The sequence below is a fragment of the Nerophis ophidion genome, linkage group LG06 (genome assembly GCF_033978795.1).
Source record: "Nerophis ophidion isolate RoL-2023_Sa linkage group LG06, RoL_Noph_v1.0, whole genome shotgun sequence".
NCBI classification, from domain to species: Eukaryota; Metazoa; Chordata; class Actinopteri; order Syngnathiformes; family Syngnathidae; genus Nerophis; species Nerophis ophidion.
In genome coordinates this window covers 13,347,555-13,363,303 of record NC_084616.1, presented here as the reverse complement: position 1 = coordinate 13,363,303, position 15,749 = coordinate 13,347,555, and the positions used below count along the sequence as shown (strand labels likewise).

Genomic DNA, 15,749 nt, shown 5'->3' with positions numbered 1-15,749 from the left:
CATGTCCCTCACTTAGTAATGTTTAAACATGTTTAACAAAAATAACAATACAACTACTTCCTGTCCCTACTTAGTTATGTTTAAACGCGTTTAAAATCCCTAACAACAGAACTACTTTCTGTCCCTCACTTACTAATTTTTAAACATGTAAAACAAACATAATAATACAACTACTTCCTGTCCCTCTCTTACTAATGTTTGAACTTGTTTAACAAACATAATAAACTACTTCCTGTCTCTCATTTAAGAATGTTAGGACATTTTTAAAAACCCTAACGGTAGAACGACTTCCTGTCCCTCATGTTCTGTTGTAAAAACAGGTCAATGTTTGCTTCTTCCTGCTCCTTTTCGGATACACGCCATGATGTTTTTGTTTTGTTTATATACCTCGTTAAAATTGTTTTTGGTTGTTGTGATTGATATAAAAGGTAGTTTTATTCCTCCAAATGAAATTAACTTTATTGTTATAGTTCGAAAGTAAGCAGGGTAAAATCTGATAAATATTCCATTTTGGTTAAGTAAATAAGTCCAAGTTTGGCATTCTTGGAATTTTTCTGTTTTCTCAGAGTTAATTCCTAAATATTTTAATAATAAAATATTTTCTTTCTCTCATTAATGGATAGGGAACGGTGGTGGACGTTTGGCGCATGCTCAAACAGATCAGGCAGTGAGAGTGACGCCATCGAGACGCCATATTGGAAAGGTCAGTTGTACTCCACTTTGCTGCCTCGGTGTGGCGCCATTGTGTAATAATACTGCATAAGACTAATGTATGTCGTTAAGCAAATAAGAGCCCACTTTTCTTTGATATTTAGAATAAGACAAACTTTAATGATCCACAAGGGAAGTTGTTCCAAACAGTAGCTCAGAACAGTGACCAAAAAAACAAAAACAAACGGCTGGTGACGCCATATTGGGACGGTCAGCTGTACTCCACTCTGCTGCCTCGGGGTGGCGCCATTGTGTAATAATACTGAACAAGATGCATGAATGTAGTTAAAAACATGTCCCTTATGCAAATAAGAGCCCGGTTTTCTTTGACATATAGACTTATACCAAATTTTAATGATCCACAAGAGAAAATGTTCCACACAGTACCTCAGTTACAAAGAATGGAAAGGATAATTTGATTGATTGAAACTTTTATTATTAGATTGCACAGTACAGTACATATTCTGTACAATTGACCACTAAATGGTAACACCCCAATAAGTTTTTCAACTTGTTTAAGTCGGGGTCCGAGTTAATCATCCATCCAAGCCTCCATCCATTTTCTACCGCTTGTCCCCTATCCGCGTAGCGGAGGGTGCCGGTGTCTATCTCAGCTGCATTCGGGCGGAAGGTGGTGTACACCCTGGACAAGTCGCCATCTCATCCCAGGGCCAACATAGATAGACAGACAACATTCACACTCACATTCACACACTAGGGCCAATTTTTAATGTTGCCAATCAACCTATCCCCAGGCGCATGCCTTTGGAAGTGGGAGGAAGCCAGAGAACATGCAAACTCCACACAGAAAGATCCCGAGCCCGGGACTGAACCCAGGACTACTCGGGACCTTCGTATTGTGAGGCACATGCACTAACCCCTGTGCCCTACAATTTAGAGTGAAAATCAAATTTTGTACAGACGAAAAATAAACGCCACACACACATACCCCACCCCCTATTGAGCACCCCTGACGCGAATCCCTTAGGGGCGATGGACGGCTGGGCAGCGCCAGAAGAGCTGCAGCCCGCCACCATGGACTCCTCCCCCCCCCACTCCCTCTCTCTGTTGCAAGTCTCCTGTTGTATGTTGTAATATGTATATGTGCTTTGCTATGAAGGTTTTCTTTCCCCACTCCAGACTAGGTCCCCTTCAGAGGCAGCTGCCCTAACCCCTCTACCACCGTGCTGCAAACAAGGCCTGCGATGAGGTGGCGACTTGACCAGGGTGAACCCCGCCTACTGCCCGAATGCAGCTGAGATAAGCTCCAGCGACCCCAAAAGGGACAAGCGGTAGAAAATGGATGGATGGATGGTTGCACACAAGGCCACAAAACAAAAGGTGCAAAGTAGACAAAAACATGTACTATAGTTGTGATATAAATATAACATATAGGCAATATTTACATATTATATCATATGGACAATATCTGCGATGAGGTGGCGACTTGTCCAGGGTGTACGCCGCCTTCTGCCCGATTGTAGCTGAGATAGGCACCAGCGCCCCCCGCGACCTCAAAGGGAATAAGCGGTAGAAAAAGGATGGATACATACAACATGTACAGTATAATTGGAATTAAAGCTGCAAGCAGCGATGGACAGGACTGCTTTGGCTGCTGGTCCCGCGACCCAAGCCCAGATAAGCGGTAGAAGATGGATGGATGGATTATTACAGAGAAAAAGTTGTATACACATATGTTATACATCAGTGTCATAGTAATAACAGATGTAAAGAGGCTTGGGCATTTTATAAAGATGCCATTTTGAGACTCTTATGCATGGTGAATCTAATACAGTTCCTGTTGATTTTAGTTGGGGGTGGTCAGTGTATGTAATATAGGTCTCAGTGAGACCTACATTGAGGTTTTTGTTTCATGTGTGTATGACAGTCCTACAGTTTTGTAATCTAAACCGGGGTAGTAATTAAAACTATTTCTTTAGCTTTTAATCAGAAGGGTTCAATCCCTCTTCTGTGCTTATTTGAAGCCGAAACGACAAATGGCCTCAGAGGAGATAATGTTTGAAAAAAAGCAACATTTTTTTAGCCAAATTTTGTATTGAAGGGGTAATTGCAAACTTCCTGTTGATTTTGAGTGTATGAAATATAGGTCTAACTGAGACCTACGTAGTGGTTTTTGTTTATTGTTTCTACGACATTGCTACTTGAAGTTACAGGCAGTTTTGTCTGTGTTTTCTTCCTAGGAGCAGTTTTGTCTGTGTTCTATTCGTAGGGGGCGCTAGAGCGTAATTTTGAGTTTTGGGGCTAGGTTTTTTGATTAGATTGCAATTTTTGCCAGTCCTGATGTGTGTGTCCAGTTTGGTTAGTTTTGAAGCATGTTAAAGGGGTCAAATTACAGCTCAAAGATGCAAAGGTGAGTGTTTTTACAAAACTTTTGTTTTGAAGGGGGAATTGCAAACTTCATGTTGATTTTTGCTGAAAGATGTCAGTGTAGGAAATCTAGGTCTAAGTGAGACCTACATAGAGGTTTTTGTTTCATGTCGCTGCGGCATTCCTACTGGAAGTTACAAGCAGTTTTGTCTGTGTTTTCTTCCTAGGGGGGCGCTAGAGCGCAATTTTTAGTTTTGGGGTTAGGTTTTTTTTTATTAAATCGTAGTGTTTGCCAGTCCTGATGTGTGTGTCAAATTTGGTGAGTCTTGAAGGATGTTAAGGGGGTCAAATTACAGCTCAAAGCTGCGGAATAATAATAAAGAAAGAATAAAACGCTAGAAATTCAATAGAATCCTCTGTCCCAAAGGGACATTCGGTCCCTAATAATAATAAAACCTTAGAAATTCAATAGGGTCTTCTGTCCCAAAAGGGACATCGGCCCCTAATAATTCCAGGATTAAAACCAGGAAATGTTTAGTCCTGTTCCCCCCGTTCCAAACACCTCACCAGATTAGGTTTCATGAATTTGCTGGAGGCAGGTTGGATCCGCACGTCGTAACAGACCTCTCACGCGTGCCAGAAGGAACCCTTTGTGTGCATTCAAGGTGAGATGAAGCAGAACCGGGGTCAGCTGGCGGGTTCGGAGGACGTGCTCGGTCCTGGGAGCTCAGAACGCCAGGAGGACACGGACGACAGGTTTGCGTGTCAGGCTTGCCACTGACAGTTTGTTTGTGTTAATTTTTTTCCTTTGTGTTTTAGTATTTCCTGTCCTTAGTTCCTGTCAGCACTCTTATTTTGGTACAGCTTCCTGTTCGTCTCCCTGTGTACTGTTTTCACCACAGCTGCGGCTGATTAACACCTGGTCACACCTGGTGTCAATCAGCCCGTTCCTATTTTACTATTCTGTCAGCGATTGTTTGTACCCTTTGTTTTTGTTTTTTTTTGTCTTAGTGTTTTGTTTTTTTTGGGTTGTACTTATATAGGGCTTTTCTACCTTCAAGGTACTCAAAGCGCTTTGACACTACTTCCACATTTACCCATTCACACACACATTCACACACTGATGGAGGGAGCTGCCATGTAAGGCGCTAACCAGCACCCATCAGGAGCAAGGGTGAAGTTTCTTGCTCAGGACACAACGGACGCGACGAGGTTGGTACTGGGTGGGGATTGAACCAGGGACCCTCGGGTTGCCCACGGCCACTCTACCACTGCGCCACGCCGTCCCCTAAATTAAATTTTAAACTAAATCATGTTTTCCTGCGGGCTTCACGGTGGCAGAGGGGTTAGTGCGTCTGCCTCACAATACGAAGGTCCTGCAGTCCTGTGTTCAAATCCAGGCTCGGGATCTTTCTGTGCGGAGTTTGCATGTTCTCCCCGTGAATGCGTGGGTTCCCTCCGGGTACTCCGGCTTCCTCCCACTTCCAAAGACATGCACCTGGGGATAAGTTGATTGGCAACACTAAATTGGCCCTAGTGTGTGAATGTGAGTGTGAATGTTGTCTGTCTATATGTGTTGGCCCTGCGATGAGGTGGCGACTTGTCCAGGGTGTACCCCGCCATCCGCCCGATTGTAGCTGAGATTGGCGCCAGCGCCCCCCGCAACTCCCCAAAAAAAGGGAATAAGTGGTAGAAAATGGATGGATGGATGGATGTTTTCCTGCAAAATGTCTCCCCCCTTCTCTGCATCTTGGGGTTCGTCGACAATTAACTCCGACAGAATGGTAAAATAGGACCGGGCTGATTGACACCAGGTGTGGCCAGGTGCCAATCAGCCGCAGCTGAGGTGAAAACAGCACACAGGACGCTGAACCAGAATAAGAGCGATGACAGGAACTAAGGACAGGAAATACGAAAACACAAAGGAAAAAACTAAAAAACAAACTGTCAGTGGCAAGCCTGACAGTGAATTTGCAAAGACCGGGGGTGAAGGACCACCTTCGCACTTCCAGATCCCGGCAAGGACTAATCAAGACTAAGAGATGTGATAATTTTTTTCTTCACTCTTTTGAATCGCGACCCTTGAACCGTTCTGGGCGCCCCCTCCCTTCTCCTGGCTCACCCCCCCCCCCAACAGAGCAGAGAGCGTGAAAAATCTCACTAATGGGTGTATTTGCTGTCATGTGTCATTCCCTCGGAGCTTTCTGCTGGGGAACAGTTCATAGTTGAGTAACCAGGAGGGTGTAGAGGGTGGAGGTGTGGCGGCGGGCCGGCTCAGCTGCCTTTTTTTTTCCTGACTGTCTCTCAGAGTTGCCAGATCCTCCCCAGCTCGGTGGCCGCAGGCGAGCATCCTCTCCCCAAACCCCCCCCCTCCCCGCCAGGATCCCTGTCCCCGTGCGAGCCAGGCCTGGAGATGTGGCGCGGGGCGGCGCCGCTGGCCGTGGCGCTGGCGCTGCTGTGGACCCACTGCGTCCTGGACGGCGCGCAGGCCAAGAAGGAGAGAAAGAGGCCCAAGGAGACCACGCCGCAGCACACCGAGACACAGAACCTGACCCTGTCCAACAGCGAGGAGGAGTCCGGGATCCTTAAGGTACGTTCTTGACGGGGTTGTCGGGGACAGGTGTGACCTGCCGGGGGTCGAACCTCGTCACAAATGTGCGAAATTCTTAATGGGTGACTTGCAGCGGTATGTCAGGAATGTTGACCACAGCGTGAAGTGGAGCGTGAGCAAGAACTCCACAGATCACATTTTTAATGATCATGTACTAGGATTGCCCTGATACCATTATTTTAGTACCGGTAGCAAAATGTATTTCGATACTTTTCGGTACTTTCCAAATAAATTGGACCACAAGAAAATGGCGTTATTGGCTTTATTTTAACAAAAAAAATCTCAGGGTACATTAAACATATGTTTATTATTGCAATTTAATCCTTAAATAAAATAGTGAACTTACTAGACAACTTGTCTTTTATTAGTAAGTAAACAAACAAAGGCTCCTAATTAGTCTGCTGACATAGGCTGTAACATATTGTGTCAACATTATAAAGGACAAACTATAAAAATAGGTTATTAGCTTTATTTTTTACAAAAATCTCAGGGTACATTAAACATGTTTTATTTTTGCAATTTTGTCCTTACATAAAATAGTGAACATACTATACAACTTGTCTTTTAGTAGTAAGTAAACAAACAAAGGCTCCTAATTAGTCTATGCAGTAACATATTGTGTCATTTATCATTCTATTAGTGTGTCAACATTATAAAAGAAAAGCTGTAAAAATTGATTGTTGGCTTTATTTTTACCAAAAAAATTCAGGGTACATTAAACATATGTTTAGTATTGCAATTTAGTCCTTAAATAAAATAGTGAACATACTAGACAACTTGTCTTTTAGTAGTAAGTAAACAAACAAAGGCTCCTAATTAGTCTATGCAGTAACATATTATGTCATTTATCTACCTAGTATTTTGTCAACATTATAAAGGAAAAGCTGTAAAAATGGATTGCAATTGGGTGGATCCACACCTAACATCCTCTGTAATGATACCAAGTACAGGGGCGTATGTCGTCGATACTACTATGATTACATCGATATTTTTTTGCTGACGTATGCAGTAACATATTGTGTCATTTTTACATTTTACATCATTAGGGACAAGCTGTAAAAATAGATTATTGGCTTTATTTTTTACAAAAAAAATCTCAGGGTACCTTAAACATATGTTTATTATTGTACTTTAGTCCTTAAATAAAATAGAGAACATATTAGACAACTTTTCTTTTAGTAGTAAGTAAACAAACAAAGGCTCCTAATTAGTCTAATTAGTAACAAATTGTGTCATTTGTCATCCTATTAGTTTGTCAACATTATAAAGGACAAGCTGTAAAAATGGATTGCAATTGGGTGGATCTACACCTGACATCCACTGTAATGATACCAAGTACAGGAGCGTATGTCGTCGATACTACTATGATTACATCGATATTTTTTGCTGACGTATGCAGTAACACATTGTGTCATTTTACATTCTGTTATTGTGTCAACATTATGAAGGACAAGCTGTAAAAAAGGGATTATTCATTTACTTGTTCAATTACTGTTAATATCTGCTTTTTTTCTGTTTCAACATGTTCAATCTACGCTTTTGTTAAAATGAAATTATCACTTATTCTTCTCTTCTTTGATACTTTACATTAGTTTTGGACGATACCACACATTTAGGTTTCGATTCGATACCAAGTAGTTACAGGATTATACAATAAAATATAAAACCTAAAGAAATACTGATGTAAAGGGTAGGTGTCGCACCATTTTCTGTCTTAACATGTTCTATCTACACTTCAGTTAAATTGTAATAATCACTTATTCTTCTCTTCTTTGATACTTTACATTAGTTTTGGATGATACCAGAAATTTAGGTGTCGATTCGATACCAAGTAGTTACAGGCTCGTACATTGGTCATGTTCAAAGTCCTCATGTGTCCAGAGACTTACTGAGTTTATAAATATAATGTGAATTCATCAAAAAAAAGGAAAAAGATTATGTGACGCTAACAAAATATCGATGTAATCATAGTAGTATCGACGAGATACGCTCCTTTACTTGGTATCATTACAGAGGAAGTTAGGTGCGGATCCACCGATGGGGTTTGTTTACATTGTGACGCCGGTGAGCTACGGTGTGTTGTGAAGCATGTTTAGCTATTCCTCGTCCTCCAGTGATAATAATACATGTACTGTAAGAAACTTACTTTATTTGTCGCCATGGAGGCGAGGATTAGTAATTTAGAAGTAGCCAAAATACTGCTGGCCCCACTATGGACTGGACTCTCACTGCTATATTAGGTCCACTAAGGACTGGACTCTCACTATTATATTAGATCCACTATGGACTGGACTCTCACTGCTATATTAGATCCACTAAGGACTGGACTCTCACTATTATATTAGATCCACTATGGACTGGACTCTCACTATTATGTTAGATACACTATGGACTGGACTCTCACACTATTATGTTAGATCCACTATGGACTGGACTCTCACTATTATGCTAGATCCACTATGGACTGGACTCTCACTATTATGTTAAAACCACTATGGACTGGACTCTCACTATTATGTTAGATCCACTATGGACTAGATTCTCACAATTTTATGTTAGATCCACTAGGGACTGGACTCTCACACTCTTATGTTCGATCCACTATGGACTGGACTCTCCCACTATTATGTTAGATCCACTATGGACTGGACTCTCACTATTATGTTAGATCCACTATGGACTGGACTCTCACTATTATGTTAGATCCACTATGGACTGGACTCTCCCACTATTATGTTAGATCCACTATGGACTGGACTTTCACTATTATGTTAGATCCACTATGGACTGGACTCTCACTATTATGTTAGATCCACTATGGACTGGACTCTCACTATTATGTTAGATGCACTATGGACTAGATTCTCACAATTTTATGTTAGATCCACTAGGGACTGGACTCTCACACTCTTATGTTCAATCCACTATGGACTGGACTCTCACTAGTATGTTAGATCCACTATGGACTGGACTCTCACTATTATGTTAAAACCACTATGGACTGGACTCTCACTATTGTTGGATCCACTATGGACTAGATTCTCACAATTTTATGTTAGATCCACTAGGGACTGGACTCTCACACTCTTATGTTCGATCCACTATGGACTGGACTCTCCCACTATTATGTTAGATCCACTATGGACTGGACTCTCACTATTATGTTAGATCCACTATGGACTAGATTCTCACAATTTTATGTTCGTTCCACTATGGACTGGACTCTCACTATTATGTTAGATCCACTATGGACTGGACTCTCAAACTATTATGTTAGATCCACTATGGACTGGACTCTCACACTATTATTTTAGATCCACTATGGACTGGACTCTCACACTATTATGTTAGATCCACTATGGACCGGACTCTCCCACTATTATGTTATATCCACTATGGACTGGACTCTCACTATTATGTTAGATCCACTATCGATTGGACTCTCACTATAATGTTAGATCCATTATGGACTGGACTCACACTATTATGTTAGATCCACTATGGACTGGACTCTCACACTATTATGTTAGATCCACTATGGACTGGACTCTCACTTTTAAGTTAGATCGTCTCCCACATCTGCGGTCCTCTTCAAAGTTTCTCACAATCATTCTCATTGACGTCCCACTGGGTTGTGAGTTTTTCCTTGCCCTTATGTGGGCTCTGAACCGTTGTGGCTTGTGCAGCCCTTTGAGACACTTGTGATTTAGGGCTATATACATAAACAGTGTTTGATTGATGGATTGAACTCTTCCTAAGGGCGTTTCAGTGTTATAACGTCACCTTTAGCTTTACTTTTTAGGCCAAAATGCATCCGTTCTCCCTTTTCTGTTTACACACTGTCTCTGTTCATAAGTACTCTGTGATTGTGCGCTGCCGAACATGCTCCTACGCTCGTCAAAACCAGCAATGTCATGACGCTATGTCAAATCCGGGAACCGGTACTTTTTCCAAACAGAGTACAGTCCCGTTTTTGACCCATTAGTACAACGAAACTATACCGTACGACGCTAGAGTGGACGATTTGACACTTGCTCATTTCTAAGTCGGCCTTTATCCTTATCTTTATCACACTGTAGTTTACTGGCGTCACAATGTAAACAAAAGCCCTGGGTGGATCTACACCTGACATCCACTGTAATGATACCAAGTACAAGAGCGCATCTAGTCGATACTCCTACGGTTACATTGATATTTTTTATTGTCACATCATCTTTTTTCCTTTTTTAAACATCCACGTTATGTTTATAAACTCAACAAGTATCTGGAGACATGAGGATTTTGGATATGACTACTTCAATCCCTAAGGTAGGCTCTGGCTCACCCTTGACCCTCAGAAGATTCCGGGCTTGAATCTCTACTTCTGTGTGGAGTTTTCACCTTCTTCCTCCTGCCTGTGTGGGTTGTTTTTTTTCTTTCTCCCGGTACAGTAGATCCCTGCGGGTGGTCTCGGAACGAAGCCCTCCCCAGCAGACACTGAAAAAACACGAGTAATTGAGACGGGCCATAAAAATGTTTGACACAGCTTGGATCTTCTTGTCGTTACATCCCACATGCATGCCGTGTTATTATGCTATTTATCTATTATTTCCACGTGTTTATACACGCGTAACAACTAACAAAGTGAGATGTTTAAAAAAAACAAAAGAGAAAAAAACAGCTTGTTTTCAGAGAGAAAAAAAATATATGCACAAATAGGTTTCCCCCTACTCAAGACCTTTAAAGCCCCCTCCCCCATCTTACCCTAAACTCAGTCATTTTTTAAAATATTTTCTGTCAACCCCCCCAGGAGAGAAAAAAAAAGTTGCGCCCCGGCCCCTAAACACTTCGTCTTAACTGTAAATAGCATCATTTATTTCTGAAATTGTCATGAGTACACCTCTGCATACCATTGTATCCTCACTGACATAAAAGAACGCAATAAAAAAAAAAAACAATAGACAATTAAGTATAAAATCATTAACATTGTTTTTTTTTTTTAAATCTGCAACATAAAATATTTAAGTGCAGCAGTTTGCCTGACATTTACAAACCCCGTTTCCATATGAGTTGGGAAATTGTGTTAGATGTAAATATAAACGGAATACAATGATTTGCAAATCCTTTTCAACCCATATTCAGTTGAATATGCTACAAAGACAAGATACTTGATGTTTAAACTCATAAAATTAGATTTTTTTGCAAATAATAAATAACTTAGAATTTCATGACAGCAACACGTGCCAAAGTAGTTGGGAAAGGGCATGCTCACCAATGTGTTACATCACCTTTTCTTTTAACACTCAATAAACGTTTGGGAACTGAGGAAACTAATTGTTGAAGCTTTGAAAGTGGAATTCTTTCCCATTCTTGTTCTGTGTAGAGCTTCAGTCGTTCAACAGTCCGGGGTCCCCGCTGTCGTATTTTACGCTTCATAATACGCCACACATTTTCCATGGAAGACAGGTCTGGACTGCAGGCGGGCCAGGAAAGTACACGCGCTGTTTTTTTTACGAAGCCACGCTGTTGTAACACGTGCTGAATGTGGCTTCGCATTGTCTTACTGAAATAAGCAGGGTCGTCCATGGAAAAGATGGCGCTTAGAGGGCAGTATATGTTGTTCCAAAACCTGTATGTACCTTTCAGCATTAATGGTGCCTTCACAGATGTGTAAGTTACCCATGCCTTGGGCACTAATGCACCCCCATACCATCACAGATGCTGGCTTTTCAACTTTGTGTCGATAACAGTCTGGATGGTTCGCTTCCCCTTTGGTCCGGATGACACAATGTCGAATATTTCCAACAAAAATTTGAAATGTGGACTGGTCAGACCACAGAACACTTTTCCACTTTGCATCAGTCCATCTTAGATGATCTCGTGCCCAGAGAAGCCGACGGCATTTCTGGATGTTGTTGATAAATTTCGTTGGCTTTGCATATTAGAGCTTTAATTTTCCCTTACAGATGTAGCGAGCAACTGTATTTAGTGACAGTGGTTTTCTGAAGTGTTCCTGAGCCCATGTGGTGATATCCTTTAGAGATTGATGTCGGTTTTTGATACAGTGCCGTCTGAGGTATCAAAGGTCACGGTCATTCAATGTTGGTTTCCGGCCATGCCGCTTACGTGGAGCAATTTCTCCAGATTCTCTGAACCTTTTGATGATATTATGGACCGTAGATGTTGAAATCCCTAAATTTCTTGCAATTGCCCTTTGAAAAAGGTTGTTCTTAAACTGTTTTGACTATTTGCTCACGCAGTTGTGGACAAAGGGGTGTACCTCGCCCCATCCTTTCTTGTGAAAGACTGAGCATTTTTTGGGAAGCTGTTTTTATACCCAGTCATGGCACCCACCTGTTCTCAATTAGCCTGCACACCTGTGGGATGTTCCAAACATGTGTTTGATGAGCATTCCTCAAATTTATCAGTATTTATTGCCACCTTTTCCAACTTCTTTGTCACGTGTTGCTGGCATCAAATTGTAAAGTTAATTATTATTTGCAACAACAAAAAAATATTTATTAGTTAGAAACATCAAATATGTTGTCTTTGTAGCATATTCAACTGAATATGGGTTGAAAGGGATTTGCAAATCATTGTATTCCGTTTATATTTACATCAAACACAAATTCTCAACTCATATGGAAACTGGGTTTGTAAAACATAATTAAATCCCTAATTTTAAGGGTTTTTAAGGGGAACTGCACTTTTTGGGGGGAAGAATTTTGTCCAAGTTTTACAACCCTCATGACGACTGATGTATTTTCTTACCCCATTCTAAGTTGTAAATAAATGGCGACTTGTCCAGGGCGTACCCCGCCTTCCGCCCGAATTCAGCTGAGATAGGCTCCCCCCCGCAACCCCAAAAAAAGGACAAGCGGTAGAAAATGGAATGGATGGAAAAGTCTGCGTACAGCGGCGTCAATGAGAGGTCCTTTATTCCGCCCATATAATCCATTAAAAAAAACCATCCAAAAAGCGGCATCAATGCTTTTATTTCCGTTTCGTATTAGTGATATTATTACAAAACGCAAAACCAGTGAAGTTGTCACATTGTGTAAATGGTAAATAAAAAAAGATTACAATGATTTGCAAATCCTTTTCAACTGATATTCAATTGAATTGACAGCAAATCTTGCACTCTTTTATCACGAAGCCACGCTGTTGTAACACTTGGCATTATCCTTCTGAAATAAGCAGGGGCGTCTATGATAACGTTGCTTGGATGGCAACATGTTTTTCTCCAAAACCTGTATGTACCTTTCAGCATTATTGGTGCCTTCACAGATGTGTAAGTTATCCATACCTTGGGCACTAATACACCCCCATATCATCACACATTCAACTTTGCGCCTGTAAGAGTCCGGATGGTTATTTTCCTCTTTGGTCCAGTTTCCAAAAACAATTCGAAATGTGGACTTGTCAGACCACAGAACACTTTTCCACTTTGCATCAGTCCATCTGAGATGAGCTCGTGCCCAGCGAAGCCGGTGGCGTTTCTGGGTGTTGTTGATAAACGGCTTTCACTTTGCGTAGTAGAGTTTTAACTTGCACTTACAGATGTAGCGACGAACTGTAGTTACTGACAGTGGTTTTCTGAAGTGTTCCTGAGCTCATGTGGTGATATCCTTTACACACTGTCGCTTTTTGATGCAGCCCTAATGTCATGTCGCTGGCTGGCAACCAGTCTCTGATGTTCCTTACGTCTCACCCGCAGTCCAGCTCACCTGATCCTAATGAGGATAAGCAACGGAAAAATGAATGGTTGGTAGAGGTTCTGTCATTCCCGTTCTCTTGATGTCATCGCTGTGGTCCACATGGTGTGAGTCGTGTGACATCACAAGGTAGCTTCAATCCTTTGTCATAGAGCCGGACTCCAAATACTCAATTGCAGCGTTTCGAGGTTTTATTCAACGACTCGGGGGCGGGGGAGAAAATGCAGACGGACTCTACAGTGGATTGTGTGGCTCTCCTGCCGATCGTGTCCAAACATTTTGACAAAATCTCTCCAGCACAGTGGTGCCTCCTGGCGGCCGGTGACTACGACTCCAGCACGGGGGCCACGCTGGCCGACATGTGCACAGAGATGACCCAGAAACTCTCGGCCGACGCCTTGAAAGTCATCCTACTGTTGTTCCAACGGCGGGTTGGAGACACACAGGTCGATAAGGTGATGTCGGTCCCGGAGGGCACCGTGAACAACACGTTTGCTACGGCGCTTGGTGTTCCCGTGCAGTCGTGCGACTACGCCAACAAAATGGACTCGCTGCTAACGGAAGAGATTTCTCAGAGGGTAAACAGTGGTTTGGCGCCGGCCATCAACATGGATGCTCAGCCACTGCCGCCGGTCATCTACATCCCTGGCACCTTCACCAATCTCAAGGTGCTCTACCAGATGGTGCGCCTTGCTTGTGGTGCATTGTGGACTTACCTGGGTCGCGTTAAATTGACAACTCGATGTTTCGGACCCTGCTGGCGTCAAGTTTCAGCGCTTGAGCCTCATGACCACGCCGAGGTGACCCAGCAGTTCGGTCGGATGTCGGCCAGCAGCTCAAAGTCTAACATCCGCCTTGATGAGACGACTGAGGCGGTGACTGAAATCCTCCACAAATGGTCTGAACCCAAAGACACGGAACCGGCAGGCGTACGACCCAAGACCCCCGCGAATGTTGAGGGCACAGCATCTGACATTGTCACCACAATCGTGGGCGACCTCCACTACGCCTCAGACATGGAAAGCATCCGCCGCAGCTCGGTCAGCCCCCATTTCGATCTGCGGTTAATTCAGAAGACGTTGATTGACTTCTTCGCATCGAGCGTACAACCCATCCACCGCCAAGTCTTCCTCCGCAAAAACAGCTTTGTCGACTTCTCCAGAATGCGATTTGACAAGCTGATGGCGGATGTGGTCAGTCAGGGTCTGTGGAAGAACTCGGAGTACCTGGTGAGTCTTCAGGGAACCTGTGCTAGCACGTCCCACATTGAGCTGTCCCTGCCAGGGGTTCTCCCTGAAACTCCTCTGACTTTCGAGGGAATCCAAGACGACATTGAGGACCTGTACAACAATTTTGCTGTAGCGGGGACAAAAGTCACCGAAACCCTCGAGAACCTGAGTGATGAGATCTCAATGTTTTCCAAAAAGTTGAGGGATACAATCTACAACTATGTCAGCACTCGCCAGGAGACCTCTCAGCTGGAAGCCAAGCCATCGCAGGGTCGGAAAAAGCCCCCCAAATCGGATGTTCTGTTTTACATCGTGGAAGATTCTGTGGGGAAGTTCCTGCAACAAGTGCTCCTCTGGATGGAGATGGAGCCCAGGAAGTGGAAGGCCAGCGCTGATGAAGTCTGCGGTACGCTGAGTGACATCGACACGCTCGTCACAACAATTGGGACCTCGACCGTCATCGAATCGTCACTTTGTAGAGGCGACCGACTTGGCGTGCAGACTCAAACAAAACTGTCGAGAGGCCTCATCAGCAAGCTGATCAAGACGCTGGTCAAAGACTTAACCCCAGACATGAGGAAGTCGCTGAAACCGCACACCATGCAGCTGATAATTGTCCGGCTCGCAAGCAAAGTGTCCAAGAAGGTCAACCTGCAGTCTCTGTCTACTTTGGATGCGGACTTCATCCAGACCGTCACGGAGGACGTCCTCCAGCATTATCACTCCCGGGAGAGGCTGTTGGACGCTTTGATCTCCCAGGAATCGTCTTTTGATGACGTTGTGTTGAACCGTCTGATGGACCACCTGAAACGCTGCAGAAGTGATGCAGACAGGAGTAAACTCAAGAAGTTGTTTTCAGCTTTGCTCAAACCCTTCACTCCTTTCTGCATGGACTGAGCGAAGGACCACGGACCGTGTCCGGTAATACTCGCATGCTTGTGATGCATGTAAAGATGACAGACTTTGGAGTAGTCAGTGTACAGTTTGTACATGCATATAGATGTAGTATCCAACTGAAAATGAGTACATATCTTTAACACGAGTGAGTACAGCTCACGTTCAACCAGTTTTTCAGTGGGATCATTGGAATCTAACGCTACCTTGGCTTTTATGGACATTAAATGATCAGAGCTGCCACACTCATGCAGCACCAGACCGTAGCAGGTCTTTAGAATG

The 15,749-nt window shown here is 43.1% G+C and overlaps 1 protein-coding gene across 1 annotated transcript in view; it reads left to right on the top strand.

Moving 5' to 3' along the window:
* The first annotated feature begins 621 nt into the window (after positions 1-621).
* Positions 622-15,749, top strand: part of c1qtnf12 (C1q and TNF related 12) — a 65,154-nt gene continuing 50,026 nt past the window's right edge. The window contains exons 1-3 of the mRNA XM_061902222.1: positions 622-703; positions 1,852-2,052; positions 5,348-5,629. Coding sequence (XP_061758206.1) covers positions 2,011-2,052; positions 5,348-5,629 — 324 coding nt within the window. The 5' untranslated portion in view covers positions 622-703; positions 1,852-2,010. The remainder of the gene's footprint in view (positions 704-1,851; positions 2,053-5,347; positions 5,630-15,749) is intronic.